Here is a 25,143-nt window from a genome sequence, read left to right on the forward strand (position 1 = left end):
CTTAAACAGCTTGATATTTGAAGCCAGATGCCCATGGCTTGTACCTGTAATCCTAGTTACTCAGAGGCTAAGATCTGGGGATCACAGTTTGGTGTTAGTCCAAGCACAAATATCTGAGACTGTTATCTCCAGTTAACTAATCAAAAAAACAGAAGTAAAGATGTGGCTCAAGTTGTCATGCATATGCCCTGGGGTCAATTTACTGGTTAAATACATATTTTTTGCTAATAGCAGAAGCTTCAATATAAGCCATAAGCGGGGCGCTGGTGGCTCACGCCTGTAATTCCAGCTACTCAGGAAGCTGAGATCTGAGGATGGTGGTTCAAAGCCAGCCCGGGCAGGAAAGTCCGTGAGACTCTTATCTCCAATAAACCACTAGGGAAAAAAAATGGAAGTGGCACTGTGGCTCAAGTGGTAGAGCGCTTCCCTTGAGCTGAAGAGCACAGGGACAGTGCCCAAGCCCAGAGTTCAAGCCCCACGACCAACAAAAAAAAAAAAAAATATATATATATATATATATGTGTGTGTGTGTGTGTGTGTGTGTATATATATATATATATGCGCCATATATAATACAGTATATGCCATAAATATATAGGGCCTCATTCTAGCTATATCTATTATACTATGAAAGTCGTTCAAATCTCAGTTCAGTTTAACTGCAAAATAGAACATATTAGAAAAAATAGATCTACTTATTGGGAAAAGGAGAGACCTCTAGGTGATAAACTCAACTAGCTGTAAGTTCTAAAATTTAAATTGAGCCTAGTCTTAACAGCTGCAACATCAGGCCATTGTCCAAGTAAATGCTGCATCATACCTGGAAGCAGACATCAAATAGGCCCATATGGAAAAGTATAGGAATGAGGTAGAAGACAACAGGTCATAGTGTATGTAATAATTATTTTACATATTTTAGTTGAACAAAACTAGTAACTTTCAGCTCTTCTTCTGAAAATGTATTTAGGACAGCAAAGTATAGAATCCTCTGATAGTACTACACAAAAAGTCAATGAAGCTTTTCAAAAGTCTTTTTTATTATCATATTGATATTTGTAATAATACAATTCAGTATAATAAATGAAAATTGAATTTCAAGCGAAATGTATATTCATGTATTCCTTAGCAAGTACTGTATTTTAGATTAACCCAAAGAATATGTTGAAATTTAAATGTAAAACAGAAAACTTTCTTATAATGCTGTTTGCATTTCAGAGATTAAAAGCTGCTTTGACTCAGCAACATCCTCCAGTTACCAATGGTGATACTGTCAAAGGTCATGGTAGTGGATTGGTTAGGACTCAATCGGAAGAATCTCGCTCACAATCATTACAACAGCCTGCCACATCCACTACAGAAACCCCGGTATGTATGTTTTTATCATTCATCACCCTGTTATCCTTAATAAACAAATACAGTGTAATCTATATGACTTTTTTATATACTTAAAACATACTTTTAATCATGTTATTTCAAAACTAAGAGAAAGTAGATAGGGTATAAAGGTATAAGTATTTGGTACAAAAGTAAAAATAATAGATGAATTGTTAGTGTTAAGGATACCTATAAATAATTCACCTCCTCTATTATTATTTCTTCGTTTTAGCCCACTTCTTAAAATTTTTTAACAGGTTTCATATATGAGTATAAAAAAATTAAGTCAGGTACTGGTAGGTCATGCCTGTAATCCTAGCTACTCAGGAGGCTGAGATCTGAGGATTGTGGTTCAAAGCCAGCCCAGTCAGGAAAGTCTGTGAGACTCTTAAGTAACCACTAGAAAACTAGAAGTGGCACTGTGGCTCAAGTAGTAGAGTACTACCTGTGAGCAAAAAAGCTCAGGGACAGCAGCCAGGCCTGAAGTTTAGGCCCCCACCACTGGCAAAAAAAAAAAAATCTTTATTTAAAAATAAATATTTTCAGCCAGGCGCCTGTGGCTCATTCCTGTAATCCTGACGACTCAGTAGGCTGAGATCTGAGGATTGCAGTTCAAAGCTGGCCCGGGCAAGAAAGTTTATCTCCAATAAACCACAAGAAAATCGGAAGTGGTACTGTGGCTCAAGTGGTAGAGTGGTAGCCTTGAGCTGAAGAGCTCAGGAACAGTGCCCATGCCCAGAGTTTAAGCCCCACTACCAACAAAAGAAAAAATATGTGCAAGTTCTTTATTCAAGTATCACAACTCCAACCTGTGAAAAATCTTGGATCTCTTTTTTTTAATTATCATTGATTTCCCTATTTCTTAAGATGCCAGGTATTCAAAACTAAAAGGTATATCATATTGTGATAATCACCTCTGTGAATATTTAAGTGGAAAGAGCTATTTATTGCTGAAGTGGTTGAGATGCAGATTTTTTTTTCTCAATAATCATTCTTGTTTCTGCCTTAGTATTTGTTCATTAATTGTAAAGCATTGTATCTTTGATTTATGTAAGTACTCTTACCTTTAAAGAAATCAAAAGCCTTTTCAAGAAATGTGTAGATTAGGTGTATGCATTATATCAGTATTACGTTATTCACATAAATATTTCTTGAATTAAAACTAAGGGAATCTACCAAAGGAGCAACTCTGCTATGTGACAACTGTTTTACTAAGAACCCTTCTCACTAATTTTAGTTTATAATTCCTGTCATGTTTGTTCTTTCTCTTTTTCTACAGTAAAAGATTCAATATTTCTGTTAAGTATTTCAAAACTGTGTAGCTCTTCTATATTCTGTATTTGAAAAATATTAGCACTGACATCAAAAAGCAAAAATTTCTAATTAAAGTAACACAGATAAGGGCTGGGAAGGTGGCTCGGTGGTAGAGCGCTTGCCTTGCATGCCTGAGGCCCTGGGTTCGATTCCTCAGCACCACATAAGCAAAAAGAAAAAAGCCAGAAGTGGTGCTGTGGCTCAAGTGGTAGAGAGCTAGCCTTGAGCTGAAGAACTGAGGGACAGCGTCCAGGCCCAGAGTTAAGGCCCAACAACCGGACCAAAAAAAAAAAGTAACACAGGTAAACAGCAAGTTTTAAATTGCCATCTAAACACAGGTATTATTCATAAAACATGAGATAAAATGGAATGTAGTGGTAGTTGTCATCTACTAAACAGGTTCACTCAGGAGCCAAGTTAAAAGTGAGTGATTATGTATAAAACTGGTTTATGGCCCAAATGTAGCCATTTGTTTTTTTATATGATCTGCAAACAAAGTATTTTTCCCACTTGAAAAGAAACGAGTGTGTGTTTTTATTAATTTTTTTTAATAAAAGACACATTTACTTGTAACAGTTCCTACTCTGATAATGAAATTCACATTTCCCCCAAATAGTCCAGATCATCCCCTCCCTCCCTAGGCGAGACAACAGCATTCAAACCCCACTCTCTACTCGGAGATATGCCGTAGACCAAAGTGTGCTGGCCATAAATCCTTTATTTTTATATATTAACTGCAGTTACTCTGGATTTGTAACTTTTTGTTTTATTGTATTGAATGGAAGCTCCATTAGGGCAGGACTTTATCCATTTGTTCACTATTGTATTGCTAAATACTAGAAAAATGCTTATATTTTCTAAATAAAATGGAATGAATAACTCAATGGAATTGAGGAGAGAAGATACAGTACACACTTAAGCAGCTTCAAATCCTCATTAGATACAAAAATAGATTAGTCTTTCCCATAATGACTTAAATCAATTAAAAATACAAACCAACAAAAAAAACCCTGTGACTTCTGTTTCCAATAAGAAAGATGAAAATTTATATTCTCCTAACTAATAAACATTTTATGTATAAGCTCAAGGTAAGTTCTGTAAATAACTTATTATTTCTTCATCCACCTATAAGGAAAAATATTTTAAGTTTGCAGTTCATGAAACCAGTTATAGAAGTATTTTCCCTAGCAAGGCACCGGTGGCTCACGCCTATATTCCTAGCTATTCAGGAGGCTGAGATTTGAGGATCACCGTTCAAAGCCAGCCCGGGCAGGAAAATCCGTGAGACTCTTATCTCCAATACACCACTAGAAAACCGGAAGTGGCGCTGTGTCTCAAGCAGTAGAGCGCTGGCCTTGAGCTGAAGAGTACAGGGACAGCACCCAGGCCCAGAGTTCAAGCCCCACGACTGACAAAAACTAACAAAAAGAAATATTTCCCCTAAATAAGCATTCTACCACAGAACTAAATTCCCAGCCCCAACTCTTATGTGTATGTGGGTGTGCATGTATGTGTGTGTGCATGTGTATATGTGTGTGTGTGTGTGTGTGTTGGTCCTGGAGCTTGAATTCATAGCCTTCAATTTGCTTAAAGCTAGCACTCTATAACTTGAGCCACAGCTCCACTTACAGCTTTTTAGTAGTTAATTGAAGATAGAGTGTTATGGTTGCCAGGCATTGGTGCTCACGCTTGTAATCCTAGCTATTCAGGAGGCTGAGATCTGAGGTTCCAGCCCAGGCAGGAAAGTCCATGAAACTCATCTCCAATAAACCACCAGAAAACCAGAAGTGGTAGAGCGCTAGCTGAGGGACAGTGCCCATGCCCAGAATTCAAACCCCATGGCCACAAAACAAAGAGTCTATGGTCTTTCCTGCCCAGGCTGGCTTTGAACCACGATCCTCAGATCTCAGCCTCCTGAGTAGTTAGGATTGCAGACTGTATGCTGGTGGCTCACATCTGCTACTATTAAGGGTTTTTTTGTTTTGTTTTGTTTTGTAATTTATAGTTAACAATTTTCAAAGAATTGAATAGAATAAAATTTGTTTTAAAGTACACTCGGAAAAAAAGATCAATGTATGATTATTTTTATTGTAATTTCATGGTTTCAGTATTTCTACATAAATGAAAATGCTATACAGACTTTAAAACCTATTCTGTGAGATTACATTAGTGAGAATTTTTTCTATAGCATGCTTGTTTCAAGGAAGAAATTAAACTACATATTACCACATGTTCAAAACTATACCTATGTATTTGACATTTATTTAGAAAATAAAGTTAGAGTAGTACTCTCCCTTTTGTGATACCCTATCTATCCTGCTTGACTAACTTTAAACACAAATATAACAAAATTTATCCGTTTTTGATATAGGCTTCTCCAGCTCACACAACTCCACAGACCCAAAATACGAGTGGTCGTCGAAGAAGAGCTGCTAATGAAGATCCTGATGAAAAAAGGCGGAAGTTTCTGGAGCGAAATAGAGCAGCAGCCTCTAGATGCCGACAAAAAAGGAAAGTCTGGGTTCAGTCCTTAGAGAAGAAAGCAGAAGACTTGAGTTCATTAAATGGACAACTGCAGGTAGGGTACATAAATTTTGTTTTATTGATTTCTAGTAGTTGTGAATATAGCTTCCCTCCCTGCCTTCATGTATGCTCTCTCCTCTCTTGTTCCCTTTATTCTTTTCTTTCTCTTCTCTTTCCCTCCCTTTTTTCCTCCTTTCCTCCTTCCCTCTTCCCTTTCTTTCTCCTTCCATCTACTTTTCTTTCTCTCCCTTCCTTCCCCCCTCTCTCTGTCTTTCTATCTGCCCCCTCCCTCTCATAGTGGACCAGACATTTTAGGACATTGTTCTATATGTATGTGGATTCTACCTAGTATGGAATCATAGTTTTATAAATCTTTTTTAGTGCTAAAATGACATAACATAGAACTTTCAGTACAGATACAATAAAGAAATTTAAAATAGAAATGTTTACTTGTATAGTACACAAATACCTAAACTATCTTGAAGTTTATAAAGTTGTGATAGAAAGTACCAAGAATTTTAAAATTTAAAAATATCACTGGTATTTCACTTTTGTTGCTTAATTTTGGTTTATATCATAACCATAAACTTCAGCAAGTTTTTATTTTTAAATTCTTTCATTTGAATTACAATTTTATTTTGTTTTGTTTTATTTTAAGTGAATGTAGTGCTCGTGAAAGTGCCAGATTGACAGCTTTGGAAACTGAAGGACTCTAATTATCCACAGAACAGGTACAATATGGCCAGTGGCAGTGCAAATCATTTCATACTGCCCTGCCAGTGTGCCTCAAATACATTTTAGGACCTTATATGGCATAAAAGTTCTGAGGCTTCCTCCCTGTTCAGTCTTTGGTAAGATGTCTAATGACCATATCAGGCAGCACCAAAGGTATTTTCTTCCTTCTGTTCTTTTTTCCTCCCTTTTCACTATTTTGTTTTTAACATTGTGAATATTCCCCACTAAAATCTTTTAAACTACCAATTGATAAATAGCAAGTGGAAATCATTGTTAATGATTTGTAATTGTTACTAATAGAGGTCAGTCTAGTTTTTTTGTTTTTTTTCTTAGAGATTGAACCCAGAGCCTTGCTTATGGTAAGCAAGTTTGCTACCATTGAGCTACAATGCAGATTTTTTTTTTAATAAATCATTATTTTTATCTTGAGATAGTGTTTTACTAAGTTGCCTCAAACTTGTAATCCTCCTACCTCAGCCTCTGGAGTAGCTAGGATCACAGTCCTGCCCCATCGTGCCCAGGTAGGGCAAGGTTTTATATATTCTCAATCAAAATTGAATCTTCCTATATAGTAATAAATTTTTTTTGCTGACTTTAAAATATTTATTCTTTTAAAAATTAGTTGTTTTTTATCCAGCTATACAAAGTTCTTAATGTTTCTTTGGCATTGGAGTAGAATGGAATTGATTCTAAGAGAGACCTCTGTTCCTTAAGTCTGTCTGTAAAATATAACCATGTTAAATATTGTCATCACTCAATAGGATTTTTATTCAGTAGTTTATACCTGTAATCCTGGCTACTTGAGAATCAGACATCTAGGGCATCATGGTTCAAGTGCAGCCTGGGCAATGAAGTCCGGGAAACTGAATCAGCAAATGGAAGGCTGGAAGGTTTTATTCAAGTGATACGAGCACCAGCTGAGAAAGCAACCAAATAAGCATGAGGCCCTGAATTCAAATGCAGGTTACTACCACAAAAAAAAAAAAAATCAAGATTATAAGTACTATTTATGCCTAGTACAAAAATGACTTTTTTGGCCATGCCCTCACACTTGTAATGCTAACCACTCAGGAGGCAGAGATCTGAGGATCGTGGTTCAAAGCCAGCCAGGACAGGAAAGTCCATAAGACTCATATCTCCATTTAACTACCACAAAGCTGGAAGTAGAGCAATTGTTCATGTAGTAGGGTGCTAGCCTTGAGCAAAAAAATCTCAGGGACAGCACCCAGGCCCGACTTCAAACCTGAGGATTGGCACACACACACAAAAAAAGAAAACAAAAGGCTAATTTTTAGTTAGGACAATAATAATCATGTTATATTAACAGCTACTTAAACAAATATTTGTTGTTTTTAACTTAAAAAACTTTCTGAGTAACTTGGTTGTCTTAAAATTGTGTTATATAAAATCAGTATGTAATAGCCTCAGTTGTCTTCATTGTAGATAATATTTTCTAGTCCTACTTCTTAGATGGTTGTATAAATCAAAGTTAAATGAAATGTTTTTCTAAAAAAAAGTTTAATTTTCAAGACAAATTTATGAATATTTTCCTTTCTAATTTCACCTAGTGTTTAGGAACTGAAAGTATTTGAAAACTAAGTGGTACAATATCATTTAGAATAATTTAGGTGGGACCAGTTTTCTGCCTGACCCAAGGTGTACCAGAATTAAACTGTTTAGATAAATACTGCTATTTCCTGAATTATGCTGCAGTTCTATTCACCACTTACTATTAATTACAGAAAATATTGAAAATTCAGTATTGACAATAAATATAGCCTTCATTTGTTTGGGGGGAGTTGTTTTTATTTTTAAGTTGTTGTACAATAGGGAGTCAATTTCACACAGCAGATTGATCAATGTCACCTCTTCCATCATTCTCTCCTATCTTCATTTGTTTTGTATGTTTCTGTGTAAAAATACTATCACTATAGCACTGTGCCTTTTCATATTTTCTAATTTGGGTAACAATTTCTCATTTTTGTATATTTTTTAGGTTATCTTTGCTTTTCTTTTTTTATCTATGCTTTTTATTGTAAAAATACTATACAAAGGGGTTACATTTACATGAGTAAGATAATGAGTACATTTCCTATCAAGTTTTGTTACCTCCTTTGTTTTTCCCCTACCATCCTTTCCCTCCCCATCTCCCCAACTTCTTCATTCCCACCTCTACCCGCCCCCCCCCCCTCCCCGCAAGTTGTAAAGTTCGTTTTCAACATAGTATCTTGTGTATTTCGTTACAATGGGTCATCCTATAACCTTACTTCAGCATTTTGTTATTTCCCTTCCCCTCCCCAAATTAGAAAAACATATTCAAGATTCAGAGCACTGGAATCAAATACAGTGACAACAGGGGTTATACCATGGGGGAAGAACATACAAAAGAAACAAAAAAATCACATGGTACATTATAAGTACATTAAAAACTGCTAGAGGGCTGGGAAGGTAGCTCAGTGATAGCATGCTTGCCTTGCATGTATGAGGCCCTGAGTTCAATTCCTCAGTACCACATAAGCAGAAAAAGCTGGAAGTGGTGCTGTGGCTCAAGTGGTAGAGCACTAGCCTTGAGCTGAAGAGCTGAGGGACAGTGCCCAGGCCCAGAGTTCAGGCCCCATGACCTACCCAAAAAAAACACAAAGATAAAACCACATATCTGTGCGGTATTTTCACAAATAAATAAAATAAAATAAAAACCACCTGTGGGGCTGGGAAGGTGGCTCAGTGGTAGAGCGCTTGCCTTGCATGCCTGAGGCCCTGGGTTCGATTCCTCAGCACCACATAAGCAAAAAGAAAAAAGCCGGAAGTGGTGCTGTGGCTCAAGTGGTAGAGCGCTAGCCTTGAGCTGAAGAGCTGAGGGACAGCGCCCAGGCCCAGAGTTCAGGCCCCACGACCGGACCCAAAAAAAAAAACCAAAAAAACAAACCACCTGTGTTTCTATCTTGGGGTTCATTTTGCTTAGCATCATCTTATATGGTCATAATGTACATAGCTTTTGAGCTTTTCTGCTTATCCTAGACATCTACGAGTTATTGCAAATAAGGAAACCATGGGACCTATGTTTCTTTGGGCCTGGTTTACTTCACTTAATATAATTTTTTCCAAGTCTTTCCATTTCCTAACAAATGAGGCAATGTCATTCCTTCTGATGGAAGCATAGAATTCCATTGGGTTGGTTCCATGTCTTAGTTATGGTAAATAATGCTGCGATAAGCAGAATTATGCTGGTAGCTTTAGTATAGCCTTGTTTGTGATCGATGGGTAAATGCCCAAAAGTGGGATTACTGGGTCATAGGGGAGCTCTGGAGTCTTTTGAGGGACCTCCATAATAATTTCTTGATTGGTGAAATAAAGACCAGTTTCATCTATGTAGAAATTAGCTGTCACATAATTTTTGAAACATCAGACTTTAATGAAAGGCAAATTTAAAACATCACTGAAATAAGCTCTACAATTGAACTGCCAAATTTCAAACAATATATATATATATAAATGTGTGGTACTAGAGTTTCAACTCAGAGCTTCTTGGTTGTTTAGCTTGCTTCACTAGCACTCTACTACTTGAGCCAGGCCTCTAGCCTTGCTTTTTTTGATGGTTATTGTACAGATCAAGTCTTGAAAACTTTTCTGCCTGGACTGACTTTTTACCTTGGTCCTCAAAACCTCACCTTCCTCAGTAGCTATAATTACAAGCATGAGTCACCAGCATCCAGCTAAAGTAATCTTTTCACAAAAATTAAATGATGATACTATCCTTTTAAAACTCATTTAGCACATCATTTATAAAACATACTTTTAAAATATGAAGAAGTAAAATACTTCTTGAGAAGTATTTTAAAGGGCTAGGAATGTGGCTTAGTAGTAGAGTGCTTTATGCCTGAAGCCCTGGGTTCAATTCCTCAGTACCACATAAACAGAAGAAAGCCAGAAGTGGCATTACGGCTTAAGTGGTAGAATGCTCACTTTGAGCAAAAGAGACTCAGTGACAGTGTCCAGGCCCTGAGTTCAAGTTTCAGGACTGGCAAAAAAAAGTTTTTTAAAATAGATTCACAAAAAAAAAAAGGAAAGTTGCTGGAAACCTAAAGGTCCATAAGGGATGAACAGAAAAAAATTATAAATTATAAACTATAAATTATTGTGTTTACATAGAATTTCTCATAAAAGAGAAAGAAGTATATATTGCATCATGGATGAACTTCAAAACTTTAGAATTGGTGAGAGGAGCCAGAAGAAAAACAAGGTAGTTGCACAACACTATGAATGTTCTAAATGCCACTTTAAAGTAGTTGTGTTTGTTAGTGAATTTTATCTCAAATTACTAAAATGTGCCATATTTTTAAATGTAGTGTAATTTTTAATTAAGTGTTTATAGAGAGATAAATGTACAGATGTACAGAGGGTATAGAAATGACTCCCAGCATATACATAGAATTTTATGAATGACATGTACAGGACATGAACAATGGTAAGCTTAGGATTGATAAACATAGTTTATGAAGAAAAGGGACATTAGCTTTGACATTCTGCAGTTGCCTCAAGTCAATATATGGTTTTTACTTTTTGTCATTTTTAAGTGAAATATTGTAGTTTGCAGAATGTAAAGAATTAACATAGAATAGATATAGAGAGCAAAAATTTCTTCCAAACTGCCAACAGCAAAACCATCAACTGTGAAGAACAGAGTGACTTGTAATGAAACTTGAATATGTAAGAAATAATTAAACTCCATTTGAAACTTTAGTCAATTCTGTATTTCCTTAATAATCCTTCATATGATTATAAGCTTAGCAACTCAATGTAATTACCTATATACACTTAAAAGTTACTCACATACAATTAAAAGTTTAACAAGGGTTGGGATATAATAGTTTGTATTTCACCAAGTAGATTTTTTTTTTTTTTTTGTCGGTCGTGGGGCTTGAACTCAGCCTGGGCGCTGTCCCTCAGCTCTTCAGCTCAAGGCGAGCGCTCTACCACTTGAGCTACAGCGCCACTTCCGGTTTTCTGGTGGTTTATTGGAGATAGAAGTCTCACGGTCTCTCCTGCCCGGGCTGGCTTTGAACCTCGATCCTCGGATCTCAGCCTCCTGAGTAGCTAGGATTATAGGCGTGAGCCACCAGCGACCGGCTCACCAAGTAGATTTTTTAGTTTAAAGAAAATAATAATTATTCAACCTCATTGCCCCATTTACTACATTAGTAAAACTTAAATAAAATTTGGAAAGATTCTTGTGGCTTTTACTTTAAAAACTTTGGAGCATGCTCAAGTAAAGTGCCTGGATAAGAAGCATGAGACACTGAATTCATTATGCCGGAGGAGAGGGGGAGGGAAGGGATGGCATATTTAAATACTTTCAAGTCCCTTACACCATTTCATCTTCAGAATGACCCAGAAGATAAAGAACATATTCTGCAAGTACTAAGTCACAAGTAGCAGATAGTACAACTAGGAGTGATTTGGAGTCTGAGTCAATTAAAGCACTTTACAATAATCCACAGAATAGGCTGGGAATGAATGAAGCTCTGGGTTTGATTCCTCAGTACCACATAGCAGAAAAAGCCATAGGTGGTGCTGTGGCTCAAGTGGTAGAGTATTATTAATCTTGAGCAAAAGAAGCTCAGGGACAGTGGCCAGATCCTGAGTTCAAGCCCCAGGACTGGGGCACCCAAACAAAAATTCAGAGTAAATGATAGAGGGATAAATATTTATTTTACAGTTAATATGAAATCTGTTTATAGCTAACATCCCCTCAGCTTTATTTTGGCTTAAGCAAAAAGAATAAAACCTTTCTATTTTTACTTAATATCTGTATATATGGGTCTTCATGTAATATTTGTTATATAGCAATGTCTCCTTTTGCCTGTCTTCTGACCTTTATAGAAAATTTCATAATTAAAATCATGACTTATGCAATCACATTATCCAAGTATTAATGTAGTTATATTTTACAAAATATGTTCTTTGTAAATTGTGTATGAGACAGTTCTTGAATTTATTGAAAGTGTTTTTTAATAAATGACTTAGAAATCAGTTGATTTTAGCCTCTTCTGACTATTCTGTTATAAGGTTTATTTGCATGATCATGTTGTTTCAACCTCTACTTACCTGGTCTTGACTACCACAATTAGACATTACAGTTAGCCCATTCAAGCTCTATTAAATTCTCTTCCTTCAAGGCTTGGCCCATCTCATGCCTCACCTATACTCCAACTGTGTTTGTATTGTAGTGTTATAGTCCCAGTTCTTTGCCAGAAACTATGTCTCATTTTCTTCTTTTAATCTAGAGATAATACTTTTAAAATCAATCATTAAGGCGCAATTGTTTGTACTACAAAGTATATCTAATTTGCATCTTTTCATTCACTTTTGAGCTCAGAACCATCATTAAGAATATCTGTTAAGGGCTGGGAAGGTGGCTCAGTGGTACAGTGCTTGTCTCCCATGCATGAGACCCTGGGTTCGATTCCTCAGCACCACATAAACAGAAGAAGCCAGAAGTGGGTGCTGTGGCTCAAATGGTAGAGTGCTAGCCTTGAGCTGAAGAGCTGAGGGACAGCACCAGAGCCCAGAGTTCAAGCCCCATGATGGGGTGGGGGGTAGGGAGGAATATCTGTTAGCATTTCAAAATGTGTAGATTACATTGATATAAAAGATGGGACTGAGTTTGTAATGCATATACCTTGAAATTAATGGTTTTTTTCTATCCTTTCTGTCATGCACAAGGTGCCAGGAAAAAAATAGGTTATTTGAATTTTGTATAAATATAAGTTAAAGCATATTTACTTACTGTGTCTTTGAAATACATGTAAATTTATATAAACATATGTGTGTATATGTATATGGTAAGTGTATATATATATATATATATATATATACATAATTATATATGCACACATAGGTTTTACTTTAATTTCTTCTTTTTTCCCATTGATTACTCCAAGTATAACTCCAGTTAAAATTCTATGTGCATAAATATATATTGCAGTAAGAATAAAGTGCCTATCTCTTCAGTCCTTAGTGTTCATTACCCATTATGAGATCTTCACATTTGTTTAGTTGTTAATGGACCAGGTAATTTAATTAGATCAACAACCACATTGCCACCTGGTAAATTTGGGATACAGACATTGGTGTCCTATTCGTCAATTTCAAACCTGTATTAAAGAATTTGAATGGATTTGTTTTTATTTGAGTGCATAGGAATGTTAAGTTTTTTTAATTACAGTTGGTTGCTTGGCTGCTTGCTTGCTTGCTTGCTTGCTTGCTTGCTTGCTTGCTTGCTTGCTTGCTTGCTTGTGATTTTGAGACAGGGTTTTGCTGTGTAGCCCAGGCTGGCTTCAGACTCAATGATCCTGCTATTTCAGGCTTCCTAAGTGCTTGGATTACAGGTATTCGTGGCCAGCAATATTTCTTCTATTTTTAATCCTCATAGAATACTTAAATCATATATTGTTATCAATCAGTTCATAATTACTTTTGTTAAGTTTATCACATACTGCATTTTGTTTCATAGTTTGGTTTGTGATGAATGCTTGTGTAGCACATTTAAGAGAGAAGACAGTTATCATTTTTAAATTTTTATACCTTAGGTGATTACAAAGTCTGTGCCAATTTTCCTTTCATAACTGAGAATACTAACAGATAACCATAGTGGTGGTAGGGGTAGTATAAATAATGAAATTAAAATTTCAGACTAATAACACTTAATGCTACTTTATTTCACCTCTTTGGTAGTTTGCATTGCCTGAATATTGAATTACTGTTTTAACTAAAATGTAACTACTTCGCCTATCCTAGACTTTGTACTGTGCTCCAGGGATACTTAGAGAATGATACTCTGTGTCCTCAAGAAATTTTCAATCCAATAGATGGAGCAAACTGGTATACCAAAAATTGTAATCTAGATTGATATGTACTGAATCAAATAACTTTTTCCTAAATATGTATATGTCTGGGGTAACACAGAATGGAGGCCTCACTTCTTGAGGCACATTGTTAATGTTTTAGTGTGGCTAAGGACTAGTGATTTGAAAGATCAATGAATTGAAAACAATATGAACATATTTACCAAAATTTTAAAGATAATGGGCAGTGGTTTATGTCTATAGTCTAGATACTTACAAGGATCACAGTTCTACTCAAAAAGTTTTTGAGAACCTAGCTCAGCTAAAAAGCTGGGTGTGATAGTCCACACCTGTGATTTCAACTACAAAGGCTTAGATAGGTTCATATTCCAAGATGACACGCAAAAATAGGGGATGCTACTTTTAACTAAAACAAAATGAACTGGAGCTGTGGCTCAAGTGAAACAGCATCTGCTTAGCAGCTACAAGACCCTGATATCAAGCCCCAGTATTGTGTGTGTGTGTATATATAATATATATAATATATTAGTGGTAAGTATGTGTGTATATGCCCACGTACACATTCTTAACTAAAAGTATCTACCCCTATTTCATATTATAGCAGTTAATGAGAGAAGCATAGACATCTGTGTCAAAATCAGGTTGATAAAGTGGGAAGTAGGGGAGCTTGGTAATTTGTTTTTAACATATTATTTTTAACATAGTTTCTCATCAGTTGTGTCAGTAATAGGTATATTAGCAGTATTGACACCAGTAGTTGGAGTATTACATTGAAATTAGTTTTCTAAATAATTGCTTGTCTTTTAAAACAAAAGTCCCTTATTTTACCTTTGTGCTTTGATCACTATTCACCTATTCTTAACTACAATATTCTAAATAAATAAAATTTAACCCATTTTTAGGGCTTGGAGTTATTATACATTCAGGGTTTTTTCTGTGCTTTAGTAGAATACTGTATTATTTGATCAGCTTTGAGATTGTTTGATTTTTATTCTTTTGATGTTTATGTTTCTGTCACTTAAGGAGACCCAGTGAGGCTAGTCTCCTAACTATTTTGCATTCACCTTTCTAGTTGAGATCTGATGGCAAGTGGCATGCCTAAGCTTTTATCTATAGTTGTTTACATACATTCTGATTAGTTTGAAGTTCATTGGTGAAATCTAAATAGTTAAAGTAAATAGAAAAGTCCAAATGAGTAGAAAATCTTGTAAGTAAAAATTATTTTTAAATGTTACCAGATTACTAAATTCACTTTATATCTAGCCCCTAACTCTTGCTTATTGATAATTATTACTGATTTATATGTTTGTAATACTTGAAGGTGACCTACTAAAATTAGTTGGACTCAGCTTGGAACTTTTATATAGAACTTAAAAATGAATGCATCCCAAACAAAGGTCCAAGTATTCATTCCATTGTAAAGAATAGAAGAAATTAGTCTTGACTTTTTATTTATACTTAAGTTCAAGTGTATATAAAATTGCCAAAATCAAAGATGGTTAAGCCTTTTGCTTCTGGTACAGTATACAACACAATGTCTTGCAATGAATTTTAGATGTCCCTGATTCTTTGTTACTGAATTTTCCCTTGTGGAGCATTCCCTTACTTCTGGGAAACTAGAAACTTGCTAAATTGAATTCCTGGGTTGAAGTTTTAATTTTCAGGTAGATGGAATCAGTAAAAATTCATCTTGACTCTGATGACTTTTTCAGCTTTTCATTAATCAAAAGAGCATGTAACATGTAAAGATAAGAAATACCTTAACAAGGGCTAGGAAAGTGGCTTAGCAGTAGAGTGCTTGCCTAGCATGCATGAAGCCCTGGGTTCTAATCCTCAGTACCACATGAACAGAAAAAGCTGGAAGTGGTGCTGTGGCTCAAGTGGTAGAGCGCTAGCCTTGAGCACAGAGAAGCTCAATGACAGTGCCCAGGCCCTGAGTTCAAGCTCCAGGAACGGCAAAAAAATAATAAAGTAATACCTTAAGCAGATAACCTATAATATATAAGGAGTAACAAAGCAATGGTAATGTAAAACCTTTGAAACATGCTACCCATTGTAGCATTATCTTATTTAATATTTTTATCCAAATTGCAGTTTTTGTATAAATACTAACTTATAAAAACTGATATATACTGATTAGATATTAAATATTCTATGAAAGATGTCCAATTTTTGTGTCTAAATCCTTGGCTTGTTTTAAACAGTAAAAAGAATACATTTAGTCTAATGCTGGTAAGGTATATGAGTTGTTTCTTCTCCAGAGCGAAGTCACCCTGCTGAGAAATGAAGTGGCACAGCTGAAACAGCTTCTTCTGGCTCATAAAGATTGCCCTGTAACCGCCATGCAGAAGAAATCTGGCTATCATAGTGAGTAATGTTCCATTACCTACAGCCTTAGGCTACATCAGTGAAATACTGCCAGAGTGAGCAGAGGCACCATTAAAAAAAAAAAAAAAAAAGTGGCTACTGCAGTTCTAATATTTAAGATTAAATATCAGAATTGCTGCACAGTTACAGAATGGAGTGAGTATGGTAGACTTTACAGAATCTCAAGTTTTTGAGTATGGGATAGAAATAGAGTTTTTAAAATCTAGAGGGTTTTTTTAATTTTCTTTTTTCTAGTCACTAGGATTACTAAGAATTTTAAATACATTGTGAAGTACTGATTATATTTTGTTTATCCTCAATGAATAAACCTATCCTAGATTGACAAGGAAAAATACTACTTCCTTTTTAGTCCTCATTCAGTGATGGTGAGGTTTACTTTTTAATTAGCTATCTTTAGTTACCAAAAATGTAATACCCACTTGCAGTATTGTGTCCTTTGCTCTCTCTCAGCTAATACAGCATTACATAGTATTTTTATTGTCATGAAACTTTATGTGGAACTGTCTCATAATTTTTAGTCATAAAAATTATCTATTTACACATTTCTTCCCAAATGTTTTTCACCAAAAAACGAAGTTTTTGTTTCAGTATTTCACTGATTGTGCTTTTTCCTTTCTGTAATGTCTTCCTTTTGTGTTCCTTTCTGTAATATCCTCCTTTTTTTGATAAGATGCACAATGTTGGAACCAGCTGTTACTCCTGAACAAATGGCCAATTTTGTCCATTGTATACAAATCTGTAACAAATGACAGGAATGCATTAGGCAACATTCATAATATATAACCCACAGCTTTTGCTTTTATGATTTAGCGGTATTTCAGGATATTTGTAAATGTGAAGATGGTTTATACCATATGTATCCACTTCGTTTTAATTTGCTAGTGTCAGTAATACAAAAGAAAGAAACATTTGCTAGTGGATACAAACAGTTCCTCAGGTGTTCACGATAACACTTAATGGCTGCCATCTTGTAGTCATTGTAAGCAGTTTCATCAGAATGGGCAATATTTTTTAATTTAAAAGATTCAGTAGATTTAGCAACTCTCGGTGGCCATATATATTTAAAGCACTGATTTTTGTCAGTTTTGAGTATACAAATATTAGTTATTTGATATCTCATCTTTTTGACAGGACAAGGGAACAAACACATTGTAGAGCAAATTGGAACCATATAGAAATATGTTTGGGATTTACATTAACAATGATTGCTGCAGGGATGAGGCTATTATGATTCCCATTTGACTTAACAATGTAATTTCCTGTAGAAGCAACTGAGTTTAGTATTATGCATAAATAATTTCCTTCAACAAGAAAACTGTCTTGAATTTTGATAGTTTAAAAGGAATGTTTGCTGGGAAGGTGGTTCAGTGGTAGAGTGCTTGCCTTGCATGCATGAGGCCCTGGGTTCGATTCCTCAGCACCACATAAGCAGAAAAAGCCAAAAGTGGCGCTGTGGCTCAAGTGGTAGAGTGCTAGCCTTGAGCTGAAAAGCTGAGGGACAGCACCCAGGCCCAGAGCTCAGGCCCCATGACTGGCAAAAAATAAAAATAAATAAATAAATAAAAATAAAAGGAATGTTTCTATAAACTGGAAGAAAACTCTTATCTCAAGCTACTTTTAATTTGAAATATCTTTTTTTTTGAAATATATTATTTTTAATCTTTGACCATTTATTGGATAATCCCAATAGTTTTAACTGTTATCCAGACAGTACATATTCAGTAAATGCAAGCTAATTATTCATTTTTAGCAGAAATGGATAATTTTTATTTATTTCTTTGTTTGCCAGTCCTGGGGTTTGCACTTGGGGCTTAGGGGCTGTTCTTTAGCTTACTTGCTCAAGGCTTTCACTCTACCACTTGAGCCACAGCTCCAATTCCTTCCTAGGCTGGCTTCAAACCGCGATCCTCAGATCTCAGTGTCCTGAGTAGATAGGGTTACAGGTTCCCAGCAAGATGTTTTTATTGTTTGGAAATATATTTAAGTATGTTCCTACCTAGTCATTTAGCTGAATTAACTGAAGTAAATTAATTTTCTTCACTTCTTATGAGATAACTGAAACTTAAAGTAATTTTAGAAACTTAAAGTAATCTTAATTTATAAATTTATACTGTTTGAAATTTGACTTCTAATCTGTTAAGTGAATAAATTTCCAAGAAATTACCAGATTTCATATTCTTGATCATATTTTAGCATATAACACTTGTTGGTGAGATATGCTGCTACTAAAGCCTTAAAAACGTGTGAAAGAGCCGGGTGCTGGTGGCTCGTGCCTATAATAATAGCTACTCAGGAGGCTGAGCTCTGAGGATCGAGGTTCAAAGCCAGACGGGCCAGAAAAGTTTGTGAGACTCTATCACCAATTAACCACCAGAAAAGCAGAAGTGGTGCTGTGGTTCAAGTGGTAGAGCGCTCACCTTGAGCTGAAGAACTCAGGGACAATGCCCAGGCTCAGAGTTCAAGCCCCACAACTGACAAAAAAAAAAGTGTGAAAGAAAACTAAGCTTAAGTAGAAAGTAAAGAATATTACAGTCTTGCAGGTAAAAATGATAGTACTAAGTCACAGCTCTAAGGCGTTAGTTTTAACACCATGCAGCCCAGTTTCAATTCTGAAAGTCCTATACCACACAGTAGGAAACAACTCAGTAATGGGAAAACAACAACTATCAGTCACCTCAAATACTAAGTAATATAAAACCTGAATAAAAATAGTAATAAAGTTTTAGTATTTAATTTTCATTAGGAAATGATCTTACTGCCATGAGTTTATATTCCCTAGATTTGAACATACATAATCAAAGTTATATTATTCTCTCTATAATTATAAATGCAAAAAAAGCTTCATGGTCCCTAACTACTAATGATTTCATTATTTGAAATACCTGTGAGTATGGGTAGGAGATTGACTTGTCATACATCTGGTTTCTTTTAGATTAAATAGATATATTTTAAGCTAAAAGTGGTTCTTTGAATGTATTATGACATCTTTCGTGTGCTTCTGATTCTACTGGTAATTTTTCTCCCCTCGCTTTCTAGAACAAGGCAAATATAAATATGTCACATCACAAAGGTAATTTATATGAATAAATTATGATTACATAATTCATAAGTGACCACGATGGTTTGTACTGCCACTGTTCACCTCACCCTTTCAAAAAAGCAGCCTAGAAGTTAATGGTATCAATGCAATTAATTTTCCGTGAGTATATTTTATTAATAAAATAACTATTTAAAGTTCATTATCTCTATACTCTGGGCCTTTGCTGAAGAATCAAAACATGGCTTAAATGTGCTTCATTTGCATAAGACTAAGTTGAGCTCAAGGCAGTTGAAACTCACCATTGAAGGAAGTGTTTTCTGCCTTGTTTCATGCCTGCCCTGTGAAGACAGAGCCAACAGCAAGACAAGTCTGTGTCCATAGACCTTAAGGAGATGGTGCCTCTCTTTCATGACTTCACTCATATGTATCAATACTTCTTACTCAAAGCCAATTAAAAGGAAAAAGAATACACATACTTATTTGAAACATCTTCATTTTTTCCCTAGGGTCATTTTAAATTTATTTTGATGGGTTAACACACAGGAGACTTCCTTATACTGGCTTAGTTAACTGGGGCTTCTGTAATTGATTATTGTGATTTTACTGATTTAGGGAGAAAGAGACCCTTTCAAAGTTGATTATGTGACACCATCCTACAGCATCTCCGTTCTGCTTTGGGCAGTCCTAAAACTAGCTACCAAGCTCAAACTCTTTTCCTTCTTTTATTACAGTGTAGACATGTCCTCCTGTACAATCTGTTCAATCTATTTTCAATGAACCTCAGTGCCTGTTAATATTACCACAAATTATTACTTTTTCCCTTAAAAAAAGAAAAATTTGCTTAATTATGAAAGTCTGCAGATAGCATTTTTTCATTATATTTACTACTTATTTTGAGCTATTGTCTCCAGAATATATTTATACTTTATACTCTGCATCCCAACTGGCATCTTTGTGAAAGCTGATGTATCTCTAGGATTTAGCATTCAGAAAAGGTCAGCTTGTTGTTCTATTGAAGAATAGTAGTGTAATAAACAAATAGTACTGTCTTTGTTTTCTCTTCAGCTGAACTGTCATTGCCTGTTTACTTGTCTTTGAACATGTAACTGTTGTATTGGCTATAACTGGTTTATAAGTGTTTGTTAATACTCATTATTGCTTAATTGTATTTTTTCTGTTTTGTGTAATCTTTAAGGATATGATATGATTTAAAGATATGATTTAAAAAAATCCTATCTCAGGATCTGGTTTGATCCAGAGAAACAGTTCTTCATTTATAGCATATTATAGAAGAGGCGAGATTTCATCACACTAATATATTCTATAGCATTTTATAGAAGAGGCGAGATTTCATCACACTAACATATTTTAAAAACTGCTTGCAGAGGTACATAGATGGGTCAGAATTCAATAAAAACAACTTGTATTTCAGAAAAACACGCAAAATGGAGAATTCTATTTGAGCTTAAGTTTTGCCTGTTAGATAACTTACACTTCTAGCTTCTATAATTACATATCATAAGTCTGTTATTGTTGAATTTTTTAAGATATAGTCTAAAAAAAGTAAATAAAACTAAAAATTTTTTTAAATTAAAGAAAGGGTGCTGTAGCTCAAAGTGGTAGAGCGCTAGCCTTGAGCAAAAAACTCAAAGACAACACTCAGGCTCTGAGTTCAAACCCCATGATTGGGACAGTGGGACATGGGGGAGTCTGTGTAGCTTTAGCTGACCTGAACTCTCTGGGCTGGGCCCAAATTTGTGTTCCTCCTGCCTGTGCCTTCTAAATGCTGGGATAAATACAAATTATTAATGTTAAGTGAAAAAAAGTCAGGCTCAAAAGAATATGTTTGATATGGTAATGTTTTTATAATGTTTAAAAGTAAAGCAGCTGGACAATGATGGCTCACACCTGAAATCCTAGCTGCTGAGATGAGGATTATGGTTCCTGACCAGCCCAGGAAGAAAAAGCCTTGAAACTCTTCTCCAATTAATGAGCAAAAAGCCAAAAGTAGAGATATGGTTCAAGTGGTAGAACTCCAGCTTGGAGCACAAAAAACAAGCAAAAGCAAGAGATGCTAATTGTGGCATGTACACATTCACACAGAAATAAAACTAAACTACATATATATTTGGATATGTATCATATTAAATCTACAAAGACGGGGCTGGTTGAAGAAATGTCAGAATAGTGATTTCTATTACAAGGACACAGTCCTAGAAGGAGCAGTATCATTGGCAATGTTCTTGTCAATGTCCACTGTATCTAGGATTTACGGATATTATGAATATTTGCGTTACATTAACAAATTTCCAATAAACTACTGAGTTATAGTCTTCTAAAATAAGGAAAATGGCAGCAATTTGTTATTCGGTTCTGAATATTGTAGATTTATTTTCATAAATACTTAGAATGCCCTTTCCTAAATATCCTTACAGTTGCAATATCTAGAGTTTTGTGTAGCTTTTTATTTGAATCCTTATTAATTCATGCAGTTTTAGCAGCTGGTGGCATTTAGACTCTTAACTATTGCTTATTCTCATGTGTATGCATTATTAGAATCAGGTGTTGTAATCATCCATGGCTGCAGGAAACAAAGTCAGCCAGAATAAATAGTTTTGGAAAATGCAGAATACTTTGAAAATAAGACCCATTTTGTTTTTGCATGTAGTTATAAATTCTTTTTTACGTTTAATAAGAATAACATGAAGGCAAAACAGAGTAGTTTTGTTTAATATGTTGCTCAATAAATGTTTGATTATATTCATAAGAAGCTATCTCCTATATTCCTTCCTCATTTTCTTTAACACTGTTTAGCAAATATTTATTCAATTCTATTCTGGGAGGTACTGAGCACCCAGATATTCCCCTATGCATGGTTATTCCTTTGTTTGACCTATTTCAAATACAATTGCCTGCTTCATGACTTATACTCAATTACTCAGGTACGCAATTTTGTGTAACACCTTCTAACTTTTTACTCTGTGTATTGACTTAATTGGTACTTTTTTTACTTTATGAAAATGAATAGTTTTTCTCTTTTCCACTTAGCTGCTGATAAAGATGATAGTTCAGAAGACCTTTCAGTACCAAGTAGTCCACATGCAGAAGCTATACAGCACAGTTCTGTCAGCACATCCAATGGAGTCAGTTCAACCTCAAAGGCAGAAGCTGTGGCCACTTCAGTCCTCTCCCAGATGGCGGACCAGAGTACAGAGCCTGCACTTTCTCAGATCGTCATGGCTCCTTCCTCCCAGTCACAGCCCTCGGGAAGTTGATTAAAAATCTGCAGTACAACAATTCCAGATATTCATTAGTGACTTCAAGGAAAAAAAATCAAGGAAAGACCAGTTTCCATTTATGCGAAATCTGTGGTTGTAAATTTTTTTTTTTTACTTGAAATTAAATTTGGCTCTAAAGTTGGTGTAGCAACAGTAGATGATCAGACTGAACAGCAGTTTTTAGTCTCTGAAAAAAAGACTGATTTTGCTTTTCTTTTTTATAATGTTAGATTTATTATTTTTTCTGTGCTCAATGTGTAAATTGCATCATAATTCATTGTGGTTTGTTTCACTTTAATTTGATGGTTTTAATAAATGGGGGTGTTACTGAATCTCTCTTCCCACTTCCATTTCTTTTGCCCACCCTTAACCCTCAACTGTGATGGTAGTGTTGTTATCATTTATACCAAAGTTCTGCATTGTCCCTATTGGCTTTGCAATGTGAACAAAGTCGTAAAGCACTAGGCAAGAGAAAGATAGAAATTTGATTTTAATCATTTTGCCTTTTATTTTGCACATTATTGCAAAAGGAAGAATATTAGAGAACACTTTTTTTTAAGTGAATGAGAACATAGTAAAAGTGCTTTTATGCACACTCTTTAATCAAAGTCATTCATAATATTGCATTTTTTAAAAGACTTTAAGTAGACAAAAATTGTGGAATCTTCAACATTTCAAAAATGACTTTATTTTTTAAGTCTTAAGCTCAGTATTTTAAACCTATGTTTTGAGGCTGAAAATATGAAATTATGTAATATACGATACAGGGTTATCAGATATCTAGTAATTTTTGAAATTAGCTCTTGTTATTTTTTGAGGGGGTTGGTGGGGGTTTTTTGGTTGTTTCATTTTGTTTTTCCAGATTTCAGGTTACAAACTGAGAAGTTTGTGCATAATCAAGTATGGTATGGTTGCCAGAAAAGCCTAAAATTACTACTTAGAAATTTTCGGACTGTTTACCCCCATTGTCTTGTACTTGCGAGCTAACTTGTACTGATTCTTGTGAAAGCACTGTCATCTTTTAGTAGCAGATTTTGATAATGTTTCTTGTGGGGAAAAAAATCAGTATCTTATCTTTAGAACAATGTAATTATAAAGTGGAAGTATGAATGAGTGAGAGAGTGTGTGTGTTTGTGCGTGTGTGTCTTTCAATAGTTTAAGCCAGCAATCTTTGCTTGAATGTTTAACAATGCCTTCTGTGTGATGCTGGCCAATATGATTGCAGTTTAAAATGTCATTACTGTGCAGGCTTGGATAACTAACATTCCATGATGTAGCTTGTTTCTGATGAGATGATTGTAGGTACACTTTCCTCATTATCCAGTCATCTGTGGGATACTGAGTTTTCTAATGTGCCATTATCTATTTTTATTCTGCAATTATGTTCAAGATACAGTACAATATTTTAAATGGACTAAATTGTTAAACACAAAAATTTAACAGTAGTAAGTGTGCGTAAGAAACCTTTGTAAAATAGTTGAGTCTTATCCAGTAGTAACTTCTGGCATTCAAGCAGGATTCCATTATGTAAATATCTGTAATGCATTTATAATAAGTTGTGCAGTTTGTTCTGCATCCATACCACATTATTTGCTAAAGTCTCAGTGCCATCTCCTAATGAGACTGACATTTTAAAAGCCTGTGTGGAATATACTTGGTAATTCAAGAGAATATCCCACCTGCCTAAGTTCCAAACTGGGAAAGATGCAAATTATACAAACGACATTTCAGGATTTTTAAGTATGAAGATAATAGAAATTTTTTTATTGTTTGGCTTGTTAGAGTTGAAAAAAAATTTAGTTGGTAATTCTAACTTTATTTGTAACTGATTTCCTAGCTTTAAAGTAATCAATTTCTAATCCTGATTTTGCCATAGTTATGCTAAGGAGTTGATCTCAAAGGCACAAAATACAAGAATACAAAATTCTTCAGGAAGGCTATTTTTTATTGTAATTCAGCCTCAATTTTCACTCTCCTAAATCCTTCATTGCATTTTTCTTTCATCTTATTATTTATGCAAATTCAAGTTCTTTGTTAACAGAATTCTTGCAACTGTAAAATAAAAGTACATAGATGTAAGAAGTCATGTAAACGGTTAATGAGCTTACCAAGGTTAGCAAAACTTTCATTGTAAATCTGTCTGTACTCAACAAATAAAAATCATTATTAGTTGTATAAACACAAATTCCATTTGACTTCCAGGATGTCACACTACTTCTGTACCTAGCATTTTGAGTCCTTATATTTGCAATGTTACACAAACTGTACTATTTTCTTTTTGTGCAGTTTGCATGAGTAAACCATCAGAGAATAAATTCTATCTTTAAATTATGTTCATAATCTGCTTGTTTTTATGTCTTTTATAGTGTTATCTATAATGATTTTTCTTTTCCTGTAAAAATCATGAGACGCTTTCTTCTTTGCATTTCTGGAAGACCTTTTAACTGCATTGTGTTCAGATCTTGTTCCTTTTGTCTTATTCACTTCAATTCCCATTCATAACAGTGAACTTTTAACTCCCCAGCCTGGGACACTTCCTGGATTTCAATCTCATACTCACCTGCCCACTACCGCCAACATTCTAGTTATTTTTTTAATGAGAGTTTGAATCAGCTGGAAAATAATT

At 35.0% G+C, this 25,143-nt stretch overlaps 1 protein-coding gene across 1 annotated transcript in view; it reads left to right on the plus strand.

Annotated features, from left to right (window-relative positions):
• The window catches only part of Atf2 (activating transcription factor 2), a 79,062-nt gene extending 54,214 nt beyond the window's left edge, over positions 1-24,848 (plus strand). The window contains 5 exon segments of the mRNA XM_042694057.1: positions 1,216-1,365; positions 5,060-5,266; positions 16,073-16,178; positions 22,288-22,493; positions 22,495-24,848. Coding sequence (XP_042549991.1) covers positions 1,216-1,365; positions 5,060-5,266; positions 16,073-16,178; positions 22,288-22,493; positions 22,495-22,518 — 693 coding nt within the window. The 3' untranslated portion in view covers positions 22,519-24,848.
• Positions 24,849-25,143: the final 295 nt, after the last annotated feature.

The sequence above is a fragment of the Dipodomys spectabilis genome, unplaced genomic scaffold (genome assembly GCF_019054845.1).
Source record: "Dipodomys spectabilis isolate Male_0828 unplaced genomic scaffold, ASM1905484v1 ptg000174l, whole genome shotgun sequence".
In the NCBI taxonomy this organism is placed as follows: Eukaryota; Metazoa; Chordata; class Mammalia; order Rodentia; family Heteromyidae; genus Dipodomys; species Dipodomys spectabilis.